Source organism: Lissotriton helveticus, chromosome 10 (genome assembly GCF_964261635.1).
Source record: "Lissotriton helveticus chromosome 10, aLisHel1.1, whole genome shotgun sequence".
NCBI lineage: Eukaryota > Metazoa > Chordata > Amphibia > Caudata > Salamandridae > Lissotriton > Lissotriton helveticus.
In genome coordinates, this window is record NC_136071.1 from 916,259,419 (window position 1) to 916,278,927 (window position 19,509).

A 19,509-nucleotide genomic window follows, 5' to 3' on the forward strand; every position below is an offset into this window, starting at 1 on the left:
AACAGTGCTGGTACCTTGGCAGAGAAGGAGATCACCCTGTCCACCATCTATCAAGCCATAATGACACATCAAAAGGAGACTAAAGCAGAGGGACTAATCACACAGGGTGCAGTCCGTATACTTCAAAATACGGTGTGTCGTGTTGTTAAGACTTGCACAGAGATGTTTTCAAGGATTGAGGAAGCTTAGGCAAGAATATCTATAATTGAGGATGAGATTGTGCAGCAAAGAGCAGATGTAACTTCTCTACACTCTACGAGAGAGGATATCAATTGGAAGCTCATCGACTTAGAGAACTGCTCTAGAAGGAACAATTTACGGGTCCCCGGTGTCCCAGAAGGAAAAGAAGGCAAAGACATACAACAGTTTGTCATTGACTTATTTTCAGAAGCCTTCCCCGAACTGAGTCGATGGAAGTGGGAAGTTGAGTTGCAGAGAGCACATAGATTCCCATTTTTATGTGTGGGGGGGGGCACAAGGGCGTTAGATAGTAAGCCCAGGGCCGTACTGATCTGTTTAAATAACTTTCTTCTTCGTGAATCTTTGTATGATTTAGCAAGACCAGATCGGAAGAGAGGTGGGAAGGGTTGTGAATTTTTTGTGCGACCAGATTTTTGTCAGGCCACAGTCCAACAGAGATGACACTTGCGTCAGTTGATCCCTTTATTTCAAGCTAAAGGCGCACAGGCCTATCTACTTAACCCATCTAAACTTATAAATATTCATCAGGATGAAACACTTTTTTTGGTCTCTGAGATTGCTGCAAAGGAATTTCTAGGTACAATATGAGAGGGAAGGTTGCTTAGAAGGTCATCTTTAGGTCTTTTTACGCCGGGGGTAGGAGGGTAAGCGGAGTGTACACAATCCTTTCTCTCCATCACCAACAAGGACTATTCAGTCCTTATGCCTCTTTTGGGTGGGGGTTTGGGACGGGGAGGTAGCTTTCGGGGTGGTAAGGGAGGTGGGGTGGTGGGGCAAGGAATAGTACAGTATGGGTGTGGTATGTGTCCGGCAGCAAATATATGGTAAATAAAGCTTTCAATATTTTGTTTTTTTTACTATTGGGATATGGTGCAGGGTTTGGTCAAAGCAAGCAAGGAATGTTCAAAGTTACTCTTTATAATGATGGGTAAACTTTCCATGTGCTCATGGAATATTTGTGGCATGAATGATAAAAAAAAGGGAGATTATGGCCCAGATTTTAACTTTAATGCAGGTTGATCTGCTCTTTATACAAGAGACTCATATTACATGGAACAATCGGAAATGGTTGAAGGATCTGGGTATGGAGCTCTTGGGCTGTATTTGTCAAAGTTCGACAACGAGAGGGCTAGCTATTTGGAAGAGATCTGGTTGGGGTGATTGTAAGCGTGTTAAAGAAGATCCTTGCGGACTTTGGGTGATCATTGAAGTATGGATTGAGGGTGCTTCAATGACAATTTGCTCAATATATGGTCCTAATCTGGATGATCCAGATATGCTAATTTTTTTGAGTATTGAGTTAGTGGCATGGCCATCTCCACTGATCCTCTCTTGGAATTTCAATCTCCATTTGGAGGGTGGTTTTGATATAGCAAGTCAGAGGCCTTATGACGGGTGGAAAAATAAGGTTTTCAAAGCCACCAGAGGGCTTGTCAAAGAATTTGGGTTGGTGAATGTATGGTGGGCCAACGAGAAAGGAGTCTCGGGGGATATCTTTTATTCTGCAACTTATAGAAAGCTTCTGAGTCTTGATTATTTTTTTATAACAGCAGAGAAAGCAAGAAATGCCAGGATTGATATTAAGCCCAAGATAATATCAGATCATAAACCTATTGTGTTAGAATTAGAGGTTAGACGTAGATCGTCTTCAAGAGCCTGGACCTTTGAACGCAAACTTCATTTTGATCCGGTATATTGCGAACAGATGTGTAAATGGATCTATGATTTTTTTAATAATAATCGGGGCTCTGCCTTAGATCCTATTGTTTGGGATGCATTTAAGGCGGGGGTTCGAGGCGAAACATTAAGCTACTCTTTTAATAAACAGCGAAAATTGAGGGGTGAAGTGCAGGATGGGATGAACAAATTAAGGCTATCGGAAATTGAGTTTATGGGGGCAGTCACCAATGGTCAAAACATTGAAAACATTTTAAACAATATAGCTGTCCAAAAAATGAGATTATATCAGAACTTTGCCACAAAACTAGCTAGTAAAATCGCTACATATAGGTCTGTAGTGTACGAAGTAGGCGAAAACTCTGGTTGAATACTGGCAAAAAGACAATATCAGAAAGAGGTAGCCAATAGGATAAACAAGATTCAGCATGATCTTTGGCAGATTCGGGACAAGTCTGATGAAGTGCTTGATGTGTTTAGTATATTTTATCAACAGCTGTACACTGAGGATGAGATTATTGGAGCTGAAGGGAAATTTGAGGAATTTTGTGTTGATGTTGAAATTAAAAAATTGACACGTGATCAAATGGTAGAATGAGATGTTACTTGGGAGGAAGTGGAGGCAGCAATAACATCATTGGCAGTAGGCAAGGCTGTGGGACCCGATGGCATCCCCCTTGAATTTCATAGGACTTTTCGGCATGTTTTAAAACCAGAATTTATGACTCTATTTTTCGCAAAGAGGGATTGCACCAGTGTCTTGGTGCAAGACTACTATTATAGTTTTCTTGAAAAAGGATAAGCCTGATTTACTGCCTACGTCATATAGACCGATTTCATTATCAATTCCGATAGAAAAATGTGCTCCAAGATTATTGCTATGCGTCTGGCTAGTGTTATTTTCAACACAGGTTTATACTTGGCAGGGATACAGCAGACCATGTGAGGCGTGTGTTATCTTTTCTGGACGTGGCTCAAGGAACTGATACCACACTGGGGGTAACCCTGTTGGATGCCGAGAAGGCATTCAACAGGGTTTCCTGGCCTTATATGTTGGAGGTATTAAGACTGAAGGGATTTGGTCCCAAGATTGGCAGGCAGTTAGGACACTTTCTATCTGTCTGGAAGCCACTATACAAATTTTCGGTCAAGAGTTGGGTCTATTTAAGATAGGTCGAGGTCCACGGCAAGGTTGCCCCTGTTCACCCTTATTATTTGCCTTATATATTGATTTTTTTTTTAATACGCTGAATCGGTTTAAAGATATAAAACCAGTTCAACTTTGGCATATGGAGTATAGGGCATTAGCATATGCTGATGATATTGTTGTAGTCACAAGAGATATTGTCACTGCACTCCCCGCAATCAATAAATTGGCATCTCAGTTTGGGAGCTTTTCGGGTTATAAATTAAACATATCCAAAATGCAAGTGCTCTATGCAGGTGGGGATCCTCCTGAAAATATAGCTACTGTATCAGAAGCTACATATTTGGGAATTAAAATTTCAATCCCTGTTACTAACATCCCAGAGCTAAATATGAATCCTGTATTGACAAGGGTGAATTCAACATTGGAGCGGCTAGATCATTTGCATTTATCTCTTTACGGCAGATCAAATGTATTAAAAATGATGGTATTACCAAAGTTTTTATATATGTCTTGTTTTAGGAGATTAGAGAGGATTTGCTCTAGATTCTTATGGGGGTTATAGTCGATAGAGAAGGGCCTATAAGAAAATGATGCTACCTAAAGATCGTGATGGCTGGGGTTTGCCACATTTTATGCTATATTATTGGGCAACTATCCTGGTAGTCGGGGACAGGGCTGAAATCCTGCCCTGCCATAGACCATCAATATATGAATTTGGGCTGGGAGATGAGACTAGGGAATGCCTCGTCAAAATAATAGAACCAAGCTATTTTAAGAAAACCAAATTTAAAATACTTAAGGCAGCCTATTCTGTTTGGAAGCAGGTCAAGCGGCAGTTAGGTGTCTGAAAGCTGAATGCATATACACCATTCTCAGCTCCCGGGCTACTTCCAATAGTTTTTCGTGATTAAGTGACCAATAGATGGGAATTAAAAGGAATTCACTATTTAGGGGATCTATGTGATGATGGTCAATCGGCAACATTTACAGATTTGCATGCTAAGTATGGTTTAGCTAAGCATGATTTTTTTTAAATATCTTCAAATTCGTAATTATTTTAATAAGCAAGGGTCTGGATTTGAACAACAACTTGTTAGGATCCCGCTTATTGAAAAAGTGAAGAAAAAAACATATATTGGGCAATATTATGCACAATTAATAGACATTTCCTGATGTTATGCCAAACTTTGAAAAGCACCGCCAACAAGTTTTCGATCTCCACCATGTGTGGTTAGTAAAGTCTAGAAGCAGTAAATATTTCAAATTAAAGGACGCTGTATCCGTAAATGCAAAAAAATTCAAGATTCCTTTAATGATCCATTTGAAATGCCAGCCAACGCGTTTCGTTCCGTCAAGCGGAACTTCTTCAGGGCTGTAAATCAGAGAATAAAACATACAAAAAACCCCAGTGAATTTCTTCAAATTAACATGAATACACTCGTGAAACGTTATACAGAAAACATAAAACATAAACATAACATATACCAAAACCAATACCCAAGTTAAAAACATCCTGTTCACATAAAAGTTGCAGCATGTACCGACACATTATTTTCTCCCTTATTTTGGGTACTAATGTTCCACGATTGAATGCATTGACAATATTATTGTACACACTCACATAGTCCAGAGACAGTTAGCAAAAAGCGAAAGTGAAGAAAAAATATATATATCCATTCTTTAGGTCACATGTTAAAAATTTGTTATTAAAACACAAATCCACAAGGGTTTCTGCATTTGATTAACGGAAACAGCGTCATTCTTATTCTAATCATCCAAGTCTAAACATAGACCTGCAATCACAACTCTGCACCAAACGTTAGCATATCTAGACCAGTTTTATAAATTGCTAATATCAGTAATGTTTATTTAACCATATGGTCCTAGGGAACCCTTTTTGGTTTTATCCCCATTTTGGACAGTGCTTGGAACCTATTGCATGAAGTCCACCTGTTTGGGACAACTCTTTGTCCCAGCCACAACTAGAGCCGGCCCCGGCCACACAGAAAGAACAGCGACCCCCTCCACACCAATTTATCATGATTACATAGTGAGACACATGCGAATCGCACAAAGGAAAGGAATAGGAAACACAAGTTCCTCCTACCGCAATAAGTGTAGTCAGGCGTCTTGATCTTCCAAATCACAGTATCACGATTGGGACACAAATCAGTTCCCTCAATATGAGTAATTGATATGCGGGCTCGATCCAGAATCAAAGATGTTTACTCTCTTATTGATTTATCAAATAGTTTCTTGCCAATTATTTCACCAAATCTATCTACGATGTGAAATACACCTAGAATTATATCAAGTGAGAATACATGTAAGCGCACTGTTTGATCCCACCTTTTCCTACAAGCACATATATTTCATAAAGAACTTGTTTGCATTATCCACAAATAAAGTGTATAATCAATGTATATAATTCTCTACCTTACGATTTCGAAGGGTATGTTCCTCGGAAATGATTCCTATCTCTCCATCCTCGTTGGTGATATTATTAGATGCTTGTCTTAAGGGTACTAACCTAAAAAAATTATATATATTCATGATATAGCTAATTCCATTGCAGGATGTACTTAAAACTCTACATTGTTAGCATGTCTATCTTCATGCCAGTAAGAAGCTCATTTAGAATATTGGCAATATAAGTCACCTACCTTAGATAATGTCACGTGCGTGTTCTGTACCGTTATTTGGTCAGACTTCTATGTTCTCAATATGACTCACAGTTTCCATTTGTTTAAGGCAGTAACCTAAGGAATCAATCGATATAAATATCGGTATCTATGAACTACAAAATAAGCTCCGCTCATAATCTAAGTCCTAAATCTCATGCATTTCCACAAATACCATCAATATAAGTCCGGAATGAGTGGTTCGAAACAACCCTCCACAGTAACCCCCAGTAGTGGCACACGGGAATTCAATAAACTTGCACGTTGTCCACATTATCAATGTTACAGGACACGGCATAGAGATGTAATCGATTAATAAAGAACGGCCATGGGCAACACGAAGAGAGACAGGCAACAAAAGTATTTGTTTACACTTTATAAAGGGCACGCTGTTAAAAGGGCAACCCGCCTTAGCAAGGTTTTTGTTTCTTTTATCGTATCCCAGAGGTAAACGACATAAAAATATAAATGTAGCTTACTACTTCAGGGAAAGTCCGCTGTTGAGACGGCAACCCCCCTTAGCAATGTAATATCATTTAGCGTGTCTCTGAAGTAAACGTCGAAAATGTAAATTTATACTAGTGAAAAAAGCCGATGTATTGGGTATAACCCGCCTTTGCATTGTTGTTTCATTCGGCATGTCCCGAACGCGAATGCAGTTATTTAGCTCTTACCATCTTGTAACATATCGTGTAAGCCCGCTATAAAAACCGCAACCCGCTTCAGCGAGATAGTAAAATTAGTGCATGTCCCCGATGTAGATAATTTGTACATTGTTCTTACCTGTCAGGGTCAAGTTGTAGGACCCCCAATTGGCGTCTGGGTGATCCGCACGCCGGATCCTTTCCCGCAAAGGTTGCGAGGCGCCCTGCCTCCGGTGGGTTTAAAAACACCCAATCCCGGCCCACATGTGAGTGACGTTTGGTCTCACAACCTTTACCACTGTATTTCGAACTAATGCCGGCGCCATTTTAAGCTAGTCAGCCAGGGCTCACGTTAGCTCTATCTTTTGTGTTAGCCTGGATAGAATATCGATAATCTCTTCTAACTTCACGCAAATCCCAGGCCGAAACATCTTTAATGTTATATAGTTGGATGTAATCCATAAAACGCAACGTTATTTATGCCGGTTTCATTGGATCAGAATACGTTGGATAAGTTGTAGTTGTGAAAGTGGTCCACTGCCCATATCTCTTTTTGTAAAAAAAGACATTTCCTGATGATTTGGATGTATGTCAAGGAAAATGGGTGAGGAAATTGAGGCTAGAGGATGTCAATATGGGGAAATCCTTAGGGCTCGCCAATCAAGTTTTGATGACTTGGAGGATACGCACTCAACATTACATGGCCATATATGATATGTATTAGACCCCAAGTAAGATTTCAAAATGGGGGACATCTGTTGGGATTAAGTGTAATAGATGTGGCTTATATGCAGTGAATGCAGTTCATATGTTTTTTTTATGCCCAAAGTTAGGGGAATTATTTAGAGAAATTGAGCAGTTTTTAGGTATAATAATGAGATCCTCCGTGAGTATAACTGGGGAACTGGTTCTGATAGGCGTCAGCTCGGATAGTACTGCACAGACTAGACAAAGAGCTATGGTATCTGTTTTGTTTACCTGCATGGTGGTGGTGAGGGCCTGCGTTACTAAGGATTAGATTAGCCCAGATCCACCGACATTCTCGAGCTGGCGTTCAAGACTATTTAGTCATGTACAATTTAGAATTAGCAATTTATAAGACTAAGGGGAGGAGGAAGAGAGTAATGGGAGCCAAGATTTGGTCTGCTATAACTGAATGGATCCAAGTACAAAAGTATATGGAAAGGTATCTATTATAATTAGCCATTATTTTGCTTTGTGATGTAACTAAGCCTGCTTTTACTCATCTGTATGTCAGTGTGCATTAATTTTTCTGTGCTGTGATAGAACCTTGTTACTGCTCAATCTTGTCTTTTTCTTTTTTTTCTTTCTTAATCTTGCTGCCTAATGTGTTTGCTTTTTTTGTATGTGAAACTGTGCAATTCCTTGCACAAAAGGGGGCAAATTAATAAAAAAATAACAAATTAAATTAAATAATTGGTCCTCTTTTCTTTCATTCTCTATCTTTATTCTCTCTTCCTTCTTGTTTATTTTCATCTTCCACCGCTTTAGAATTTGTTTTCTGACACAGCCTATTCTTTCTTCATTCTCTTTTCTTTCTTCTCCCCTTTCATTATTTCTTTATCCCTTTCGCTTATTTCCTCTTCCAAAATAATGTCTTTCCTCATTAGTTCTTCTTGTTTTACCTTGTATCTTCTTCCAAGCCCATCTTTCTCTCATTTTGTTTCTTCTCTTGTTTCATGCCATACAGCCTGATTCATGTACAATCCGTTTTGCGTGGCCCTAATAGCGAATCATAGCGACTCGCTATTGAGGACACGCAAAACGGCATTAATGTAGGAATTGCTAATGAAATAGCGATTCCTACATGTTCTTTATTTGCGAGTAGCAATTTGCTACTCGCAAAAACTCCCCATTCATTCCTATGGGCCAAGAGGCCCATAGGAATGAATGGGGAGTATCCCTTATTTGCGAGTAGCAATTTGCTACTCGCAAATAAGATAGCGATTTTAAGGGTGCCAGGGGTGTCCAAAGGACACCCTGTTGCACCCCTAAAAAGCACATTTGAACAGGTGTTGCGCACACACATGTCCAAAGGACATGTGTGTGTGCAACATGCAACTTAGAAAAATGCTTTTAAAAGCATTTCTCTGAGTTTTTGCTATTTACCGAGAGGTCAGACCTCTCGGTAAATAGCGGCCCCAAAAGTGCTAAATCGCAATTTCTTGATGTGTCATGAATAGCATTTGAGGAATCTCTAATAGAGATTCCTTAAATGCTATTCCTCGCATATTTGCGACTTCTTAAATAGCGATTTTTGCATTTGGTATCATGAATACCAAATGCAAAAATCGCACTCGCAAAGGGCCAGATTCTCAGAATCTGGCCCTTTTGCGAGCGCTAATGGCTACATGAATCAGGCTGTTAATTCTTTATTTTGTCTCCTAGCATGTTCTCTCTATCGCCTTTCTTTTACATCTTTTTTTTCTCTCCTTATGGTCTTTGTCCCACCTTATCTTATGTTATCCTCCCATTTGTCTTTCTATCCATTATTATTTCTTTCTTTCTTTCTTTCTTTTCCTCTGTCTCGGCCGGTGCACTAGACTAGTTGTCAGCTCTCAGCCCCCACTCCTCAGCTCTGCAATGGTATTCCTATACTGGGGTTTTTATGAACATTTGCTCTCCAAACAATGCGGCCAATCAATCTCTATAATTAGCTAATAAATGATTTAGTGTGGCACAGATTTTCTGCATATCTAGTTCACAGGCAACCCCTGCAATGGATTGGTGTCACTACAACGCGGTTTATAACAACGCATTCCGTTACATCGGAATTTTTACAACGCAGGATCCATTACATCGGATGCCATTACAACGCATGGCATTACATAGCAGATGCTATTACAACGCATGGCATTACATCGTAAGTATAGGTAAGTATACCTTTTTAAAAAAAATGTAATTAAGTTAATTTAATTAATTTAATTTAATTAATTTAATTAAAATACATTTTAAAATAGTAATTAATTTTATTTAATAAATTTAAATCTATTTATTTAAATTAATTTTAATAAAAATTGTAATTAATTTTATTTAATTAATATAATGAAATTAATTTAATTTAAATATTTTTTAAATTGTAATTAAATTAAATTATTTAAAATAATGTATGTAATTTAATTATTTTAATTAAGAAATGTAATTAATATAATATAATTAATTTAATTTAACCTAAAAACACCCCTGTACCCCAAAACCCAAACCCTGCCCTGAAACCTAAAAACACCCCTGTACCCCAAAACCCAAACCCTACCCTGAAACCTAAAAACACCCCTGTACCCCAAAACCCAAACCCTACCCTGAAACCTAAAAACACCCCTGTACCCCAAAACCCAAACCCTGCCCTGAAACCTAAAAACACCCCTGTACCCCAAAACCCAAACCCTGCCCTGAAACCTAAAAACACCCCTGTACCCCAAAACCCAAACCCTGCCCTGAAACCTAAAAACACCCCTGTACCCCAAAACCCAAACCCTGCCCTGAAACCTAAAAACACCCCTGTACCCCAAAACCCAAACCCTACCCTGAAACCTAAAAACACCCCTGTACACCTGTACTTATTTTAAAAATTATTTTAATTAATATAATAAATAATAAATTAATAATAATAAAAAACAAATAAATATATTTAATTATAATTAATATTAATAAAATTAAAAAAAATTAAATACTTACCTATACTTACGATGTAATGCCATGCGTTGTAATAGCATCTGCTATGTAATGCCATGCGTTGTAATGGCATCCGATGTAATGGATCCTGCGTTGTAAAAATTCCGTTGTAAAAGCCTCCCGTTGTAAAAGTTACGATGTAACGGTGCATCACCCCTGCAATAGCTGCGGGAGCTTGGAATTTCTATCAGTTTAAAGCACCAAGATAATCATTGTGATGCAGGAAGAAGTGTAACGAAGGTTTAGTAACAATGTATTTTTGTATTCATCTCAGATAAAAGAGTACCTAGCATTTTTGGGCTAAATTGATTCATCCGCTTAATTTTATGGGAAGATACAAAGGTTAGCAGTTTCTTTTTTCAGTTTTTAGAGGTTTGGGGCTGCAGTAAAATTTCTTAACAAGGTGGAGTATAGATTTCTAAATAGAGGGCTTTCCTAAAGTACCGGTGTAGACACATTTCACTTGAAAGGCAGTGGTGAAAAATATCGCAGTAACATAATTTTATTTATGTTTTTAAGGGAAGACGCACTTTATCTGGAAAGTTACTGGATTGGTCTACATAGGGTGGATGCGGAAGAAGGATTTGGGTGGTCAGATGGATCTCCAGTGAGTACATATATTTTTCTTTTCAGACAATAAATTCCTGTAAATCTTGAATTCTAGCATATATTTTAGACTTGTATCACTATGCTAAATGTACACCACCATCTCACAAGATGCCGTGTAGGCTATGCACAAGAAAATCAAAAGGAATTGAGATTGGTCCCCATTTTCTTACAATGTTTTTGAAACTGAATGGGATTGTCTGTACATATGTATGATAATAGTTTCTTTCGTCATGTGCAATATTATGTCTATGTCAATCAAAGGTATGCAAGGATGATGATGCCACTCACAAAGAGTGTAAGCAAGGACTACTTCAATCGTCTGGACTAGAATATATTTTAACATTTCTTTCACTTCTATCATGGTCTGAAAACTGATATCTTTAACATCATATCCTCACTTGGAATTGAGGAAATATTAATCTAATAAAGATTAAGAGTCTCATTTATGAGGTTTTTCCGTAGGGCACCACGCAGGCCTTCCTGCAGTGCTGCCCTACGGCAAAAGAAAAGGGCAGGAATGTGCCATATCTATCAGATATGGTGCATTCCTGTCCTTTTCCTCTGCGCCTGTGCGCATCATGGTGCAAGGGTGCCTCAGTTGCGGGGATGATTATTTATGTGCAGGAAGGAAAACCTTCCTGCTCAAAAATAATCACAAGAGGCTTTTTCTTCTTTCTATGTTTGCTGCAGAATGCAACACATAGAAAAAGGAAACACTATGAGAAATAAAGATATTTCTACCCGTTCGACCTCTTTTATGTCTCCCCTGGGGATGTGTACATTTTTTACGCTACCTCAGATTCACGATTTCAAGTAAATCTGGGGCAGTGTCAAAAAGCCTTGAATGATGCTGGGAATGCCCCCAGCAACACCCACTGTATGCCCATTTAACTCAGAAAACTGAGTTAAAGGGAACAATATTTACGAGGCAGGATTAAGCCAAAAAAAGTAGCTTAGTCCTGCGCCACGGACCGTCACAAAAAGTGACGTTCCAGTGGCGCAGGGGGCCTCATATATGAGGCCCATATGGTTTGCCAAAATTGCTATCTGATAATCATAGGCCTTTTGGTGAAAATTATTTTTCTCATTGTAGTACAGCTTTTTATGGATTGTTTGGTGGGAAGGCAGAGAGGCTCATAGTTCATGTAAAGCTCTCACTATCCCTGAGAGTAGGATAGGTTTTGGCACCATCTGATCTTCAAAAGTATGTAAGGCAGGAGCGTTTGCAAAAGTCTCTCTTTTACAGCAGTGTTATAAAACAAATTGAGAGGTCCTACTACATTGCATGGAGAGGAGTACCACCTCATTTTGACATCTTTTTTATAATCGATATCAAGGGTCCCTAATGATAACCTGACAGTTCAAGAACTGTTGTTCTTCAATTAAAAGCCCAATAAATAAGTGATATAATATAGTAATATACTGCTCATACTAGGGATAAAGGTTCTTTATAGATTTGTTTTTGCATCAGTATATTGAAAAGTACATTAGTTCGGAATTATACACAGAGCACATATGTGCCCTAAGTGAAAAGAGAGCCAAGTAAAATATATATGAAATATCAGAGGCAAGAGCTAGAGCTGGTATGGGGGAGATTTTGTAAGTAGGCACATTAGTGGCTATGATGGAAAAAAAAATTGGGAATGATTTATAAAAGGATTTAGCCTGGAGATGGTATTAAGATGAGTACCTGTTATCAAGTCAAAGACCGAATATATCTACAAAGCTATCAAACATATGGAAAAAAATAATAGCCAAAAGATTGCAAAGTTATCTACAGGCTATCAGAGCATGTGATGTCAAACTACCAAAGTGGCAATGTGGGATAGCAGTTCGAAGACGGATTCAGATAACATAATGTACAGCAAGGAATTGTTCCCAAATATGGGTCAAGATACAAAGTTCATACAGTAATTTCTTGGGTGTTTCCATACTATCTAAAAATAGGTCTAGTGCCTTTTCTCTTTAAATACGTATGGTAGAACTGGGAGATCCAAATATTTACTGCCCAGTATTTAGGCTTCCATTCTTTGCCAATATCCTGGAAAGCTGAGTGAAAACTAAAATAAGTAATTTGTAAAAGGATACAACTTGGATTAATTCCAGTCTGGTTTCAAAGCAGGATGCAATACTCAATTTACTGCTGAATTCAATACTGTCAACTTGATATCAACAGTCATATTATGAAAGACCACATGGAAATTGCAGGAAAAGCCCTTGACTGTTTCAAATCTTATCTAGCCAGTAAACAAATAGAACTGCTCACTGCTCAACCTAGTAACTGTATATTTGGGTAGCACAACACTCTGTGTTTAGTCCTGCTTCTTCAATATTTGATTTCAATCTGTACTTGAAACCTCTAATTGATATCATAAACAAATCCAACATATCTTACTACCAACATATTGAGGATACCCAACTTTACTTGAAAGTTTCATCTCCTGCTGATAACTCTGTTTGGGCCTCGACTTTTGAGACACATAATCCTAGATGACGTTGCACCGATTAAGGTTAAAGTCACCAAACATGTAGTTCATTTTCATTTCGCCCCAGGGATCCCCTACTCCAGTACAAGAATGGCTCCACTCCACAAACGTATTGGACTGCTCTACCTCCATCATCGAAAGCAGTGTAGACCTCAGTTAACAGATGGTGAGCTGACCTTCCTTTGGCCAGGGGCTGCAGGCGCTTGCGTTACGCCCCTGTATTAACCCAATATTGATGCTTCACAGGCGTGGATACAGTTGAGTTTGGAGACCACGGACAGTGCATTCTTTCACATTTATTAATATTAGTCTTTTGGGAGTAATAGTGACTTCAGTTTAACACGGTGGTACCATCGCCATATTATTGTGCATTCTCCTTACAACTTACTGGTCTACAGGTACTTTAGAAATAAGGAATTGTACAGTGAAAAACTTTCTTTTTACTTTAGATTTGCTTTATTGATGCCTAAATGCACCTGTCTCTTTGCCAGTTAAATGTATAATTTATGTGTGTTCGACTTGGCCCATTTTGGCAGGTTCACCCCAGAACTTTTTGCCTTAAGCTCCGACATAGTGGTAGTAATTTTAGGCCTCCCGGCATTTTAGCACTGTGGCCCAGAGTAAAGTGAGTGCGCTCTCTGAGTGTGTGTGGTGAGATTGGCCTGCCCTCCCATAGGAATGCATGGGGGATATGTGTGTCCATGGTAATTCCTGGTATGAGAGGAGTGCAGGGTCGAGTTTACTATGTATGAACTCGTGAGGATAAATGCTGTGCAATGGTGTGCACAGATTTATGGTGACTGGTGGAGAAATGCCACTTTTAGAAGTTAGCATTTCTGTGTGATGTTTGTCTGCCTGCCTGATGTGAATTGCATGTCTGGCTTGAGACTGACAGGAACTCAAGGGTGTGGGTGGCTCCAGGAGACAGGGTGAGTCGCCCCAGTGATGAATAGAGAGATCTGCATGCAGATGGTAGGGAGGTGTTGCACCTGGGACCTGAATAGGGCTGTGCCTTCCCTCCACAATGCTGGCTCCGCCCGCTGTGGTGTGTCTGATCATTTCACCAGTTTATAAGGCGGGGGACAGAACACTGCCGAAAAACTACTGGCTGATAGCACACCTGGATATTGAGGCTAAATATTTCGCGGGGCTCCTACTAACCCAACTGTGCGAATGGGCAACAAACCGCAACATAATTCCACCCAGTCAAATGGGATTTTGCAAAGAAACGGGAACAACATCAAATCTGCTGGCAATTTCACTACTTATTGACAAAGCAAGGGTGACTAAACAGGCTCTCCACCTTTGGTTTGTGGACTTCAAGGCAGCATTTGACAATGTCAACCGGGGCTACCTTTGGAGAAAACTGGCCTCTTGGGGGATTCCCGCGCCTCTATTAAACCTTCTGATTGAATTGCACACCAACACGTGGGTTCAGGTAAAGCTCGGTAACGGCACACACCTCTCCAGGCGCATTCCGACTACAAATGGCCTAAAGCAAGGGTGCGTTTTAGCGCCGACCCTTTTCAACTTATTTACAGCCGATCTACCACCTGCCCTAGAAGCTTGTAACGCGCACGCTCCACGTTTGGGGGGCAAAGCGCTGCCCATCATATCCTACGCAGACGATGTGGTCCTGGTTAGCCACACAAAAGTAGGTCTTCAAAATCTCATCAATGCGCTGCACGGATACGCCGAAGCAAACCTACTAGAAGGAAACATCGATAAGACCAAAGTTCTGTCCATAACTGGGAAAAAAAAGTTGCACACTTGGTTCCTTGGAACAAAGGTTGTTGCAAACTGCTCAGAATACAAATATCTCTGAATCTTAGTCGATAAAGGAGGTCGCTTCTCAAACCAACTAGAGGCAATCAAGAGGAAAGGGTTGCTGATAGCTACTACGCTTAAACAGCTAAAGTCAAACCTGAATGGTTCTACTCTTCTCCCACTGCTCCGCGTGGCGCAAGTCAAAATAGAATCATCTATCAAATACGGCAGTGAGGCTCTAAGAGGCATAGACGCGAAACTGCTGGACACAACCCTTGCAAAGGCCTACCGACTTCTCTTTAACCTGCCAACCTACACCTCACAAGCCCAGATCCGGTTAGAATTTGGACTGACCTGCCAAATGCTTGCAAGAAGAGGGTCATACATAAAGTGCTGGCAGAAAATAAAGAACTCGCCAGAAAACACATTGAACCATCAGCTATGGCAAGACTTAACACCTTGCGTGCGGCGCAGATTCTCCCCCGGTGCTGAACATTCCATTCGTGGGTGTGGTTGTGACGGAACCATTCCTTTATCCGCACAGCTCAACCGTGAGGCATGATGGAATGGTTCCGTCACAAGCATCGAAGGGGTTAAGCAGCTCCTCTAAACTGCCGGCGAAAACATTTTTAGAGGAATCCCTGACTGTCACAGGTCTGAAAGAATTATGGGAAACTCCACTACAGCATGTGCAATTCAAGCATGTTGTAAACAAGTGCATAAAAAGACTATCGCATGTGGAAGACAAAGCTACCTTTTCTCACAGGCGACAGGCCTGGATGACTTTGTCCACATACAAATCGCCGGGGTTACAAGCATACTTTGGTCTGGGGTATGGCAGGAAATCTAAAGAAGACTTTTTAAAACATAGGCTAGGAATCCTACCATCCATTCCACATTTACACCCATGGCTAAGAAGGGACTGTGGGACAAAATGCAGGCTCTGTGGTGCAGAGAATGAAGACTTTGAACATCTATTATGCACCTGCGCGAGGCTGAAAGAGGAAAGAGTAGCCCTGTTAAAAACTGCCTTTAATGAACAAAAAATCCGCACACGCAGACAAGCAGTTCTTGCTTGTTTCGACCCAGGCCTTCCGCCATTAAATGGGAAGTTGGTCAAATTCCTGAAACTTTTGGAACTGAAACTGAAAATCATGAAGTCGGCCCAGACCAGATTAACTGAACAATGGCCAAGACACTACACTATGAACATGCACACCTATCAAACTGTTTTTAGTACTAATCAAAGTTTTCTTGTTTTTAAATTTTTTTATTATAATCTTTTACCCGATGATATGAGCTATCAATGTATTTTTTGTAATGGTTTTAATTAACCTAAGACAATAAAATGTACTTACTCACTGATCACTGAGCCCCCACCTGACAAAGGGGAGAGGAGCTGGGCAAAACAAAGTGCTCCAAATCCCCCCTAAACCAGTTCTGACTGGTATCCCCAAGCCCTTGCTGTGACACAAAGGGATTTACTGATATAAATATAGGGGCTGTGGCCCCATGAAAGTGAGTTGTATTTGGTGCTGTTCCTGCTGGGGCGTGCTGCTGCTGGGGCCCAGGGGGAGGGGCTGCCAGGAGGGCTTTCCTCCCTGGGCCCTGCATTGCCCTTAATCTCTACAGGAACTTTATGCTGATGCTTCTTTCTGCAGGACTGTGCTTCTAGTGCATTTCGAGAGCTTTATTTTAATTACTCTCCCAAGCAGGAGCATGAGGGCTCCGCAGTGCTGGGCTGCAGTCTTCCTGAGGAAATCCAGATGTGGGGATTCCCCCTGCTGGAGGAGAGGGAAGAGGGTGTCCACCCCGCATGGATGCCGTAACTGCTGAGAGAGAAGGGGAGCCCACCCCCCGTTATGGTGTGCTATGGTGGGTGCCCACCCCGCATTGTGCATCTTGGGATTCGATAGGTGCCCACCCCGCCACTAGCTGTGTTTAAAAAACGGGAGCCTACCCCGTAATGACCGAGAATCACCACTGCAGCCCGGGCGACCCGGAAACCAGGCGCTTCCGCCTGACTGTGGGCGGGGCCTACCTACTTCTTGGAGCCTCGAGGGCTCCACTTCCGCCCGCCACATGGAGAGAGAGGTCCCGGCAATGCGGAGAAGTGTTGCGGCGGTTCGCCGGGGCTCCCATGGTAAAGGGAGAGCCCTGCGGTGTCCACCGCTATGATTGAGAGAGCCCCCGAGGAGTGGGGGCCCTCCTCCGGCACTCTGCCAAGATCCCCGGTGAAGTGAAGAGGATCCCGGTGCCTGTCCCCAGTCCGGAGGAGACAGGTGAGTAGGGTAGATCGTGAGGCAGCATTTGTTGAGTGAGGAGCCTCAGTGGGGGCCCCATGTGCACAGTGGTAGTACCCGGGCGGTCCCGCCATTGCAGGCGGCTCCCACGATGGGCACAGGAGTTCCTGGACCCCAGAGGGGGTCACGTGGTGCCTGTGCCTACTTCCGGAGATATATCCAGCTACCTCATTTGCAGAGGGCAGCTGCACCTATGGAGATTTGGGTACAGAGCCCCAGTGAGGTTGTGCCAGGGCCTATTTGTGTATTCACAGCTGTCCCACCAGACAGAGGGCAGCTGCAACGCTCTGGACATGGGTTCAGAGGGCACAGTGAGTGCCAGAGATTTACAGCTGCGCAGCAATTGGTGCCAGCTGCACTGTTTAGGATATTCTTTCTTTGGGGGCATCTTTTTAGTTAGGAGTGAGATACACTCCTCTGCCCCATACTTTGCCAGCTGCCCAGCAAGTAGAGGGCAGCTGCTACATTTAGGTTTGCTCAGTGGCGCACTTTGGATTCCGCTGCTAGGTAGCAGCCCTGACATTCTGGACACAGGGCATTGGAGCCCCTTTTGAGATGGCCATTTGGCCAGGGGGACTGTTAGGTTTGTAGGGCGCCAGGCCCTAATGTGATTTATGTGGGGCTAGGAAATGTGATTCATGTAGTATGATTTACGCACCCTGTTTTATACCTCTAAATGTGTTTTTTATGATTATGAGGTTGGTTTGCATATTATGGTTTATGCTAGTGAGATTATGTTCCACTGTGATTTGTGCCCCTAATGTGAGTTATGCTTAGGAGGTTAGGGTCTAATACGTTTAGACTTATGAGATGATTGCATAATTTGTTTATGTTAGTGAGGTTGGCTCAGAATGTAATTCGCGCCTAATGTGATACTGTGCATAATGTAGTTTATGTTACAGGCTGATGCTAAGTACAGTGATTACCAGTGGTTACTGGTTGTACGTTTATGATATGTTTTACTTTTACGGAGTTTCCTTTGTGATGGTTCTGACAGTGGTCCAGTGGGCCCTGTCAGGTGTAAATAATCCCTTGTAGATATGACCTAGTGCCAGGTGGCACAATGTATATTATGTGATTACTATTCTAATGTGTTATGAGAATACAAAGGCTATTTTTGATATAACCTTGTGTGGAGTTCTTTTTGTAGTGTGCCTGGGATGTTGTTGCTGTGTAGGTGCGCAAATGCTTTACACATGGCCTCCGGGATAAGCCTGACTGCTCGTGCCAAGCTACCAAGGGGTTGAGCAGGGGTTATCTTTGGCGTGTGACTCCCTTGCCCTGACTAGAGTGGTGGTCTCTGCCTTGTTTTGGCGCAAGCCTTAGCCAACCAGAGATACCATTTCTAACAATGTCTCTTTCATCCTCCACAAGGCACTCCGCGACCCGTTATTCCTCTCTTGCGGCTATTTTTCATCTCTTTCTCCCTTTTTCACTGTTTTCCTTGATCGTGTCTTTTGCATTTGATAAGTGGACCCGACTGCACCCACCTGCTCAAATTAAGCACTGTATGAGTCTTTGTCTTCCTTTGTTCCCATGTTATGTATGCATGGGTGTGTTGAGGGAGTAAAACAATGTTTATGAAAGGCAGTGAGTAAATCATAAGCATCTGACTGTAGGACGGCAGAGTTAGAGACAAACTAAGACAATAGGACAGTCCACATCCATTAAGGGTTAGCTGGGCAGATGCTAGAGGTGAGGAGTGGGCTGTGGTCATCAGAAGAATCAGAGCTGTTTTCTGCCTCGTCAGCATGCTCAGAGATCTTTTAATGTATGGGCAAAGTGTGCCCCTAATAGAGCCCCCTCTGTTCTGCAGAGGGGCTTGCCCTGATGACCTTGAATAATTACTAAGGAGATTGTTTAAAATACTGTTCTCCTTTAATTTGTTTTTAATGTGGGTGCTGTGTGAGAGTCTATGATGGGCATTTTACAGTGAAATGTTGTGTTTATACTTCATGCAACATCCTCCCCAAAAATGTATTTTAGAGATTATTTGCAGTAATATTAATGAGCGCTGTTGTGCTGCAATATAAAAAACACACACATCATATCCCTTTAGATTAACTGTAAACATATTTAGAATTTGGACGAGCATGCCTGTGCACTGTCTAACCTGGTCAAAGAAAGCATAAAAGAGCTCAAATTGGATCATACATTCAACACTTTTCCAAACAGGGGCCCCAATATACGTTTGGCAGTCTCCTTAATATGTCCCTGAGCTCGCTTCAGACTGCTCAGCACTGGGACACTCCTTCCAGGAGTAGCTTTGTGCTTTATAAAATGAGCATTCATCCATTC

General features: G+C 41.4%; 1 protein-coding gene across 1 annotated transcript in view; it reads left to right on the forward strand.

Moving 5' to 3' along the window:
* The window catches only part of LOC144784640 (macrophage mannose receptor 1-like), a 765,034-nt gene that overhangs the window by 378,258 nt on the left and 367,267 nt on the right, over positions 1 to 19,509 (forward strand). Inside the window, exon 14 of the mRNA XM_078663569.1 lies at positions 10,566 to 10,653. Coding sequence (XP_078519695.1) covers positions 10,566 to 10,653 — 88 coding nt within the window. The remainder of the gene's footprint in view (positions 1 to 10,565; positions 10,654 to 19,509) is intronic.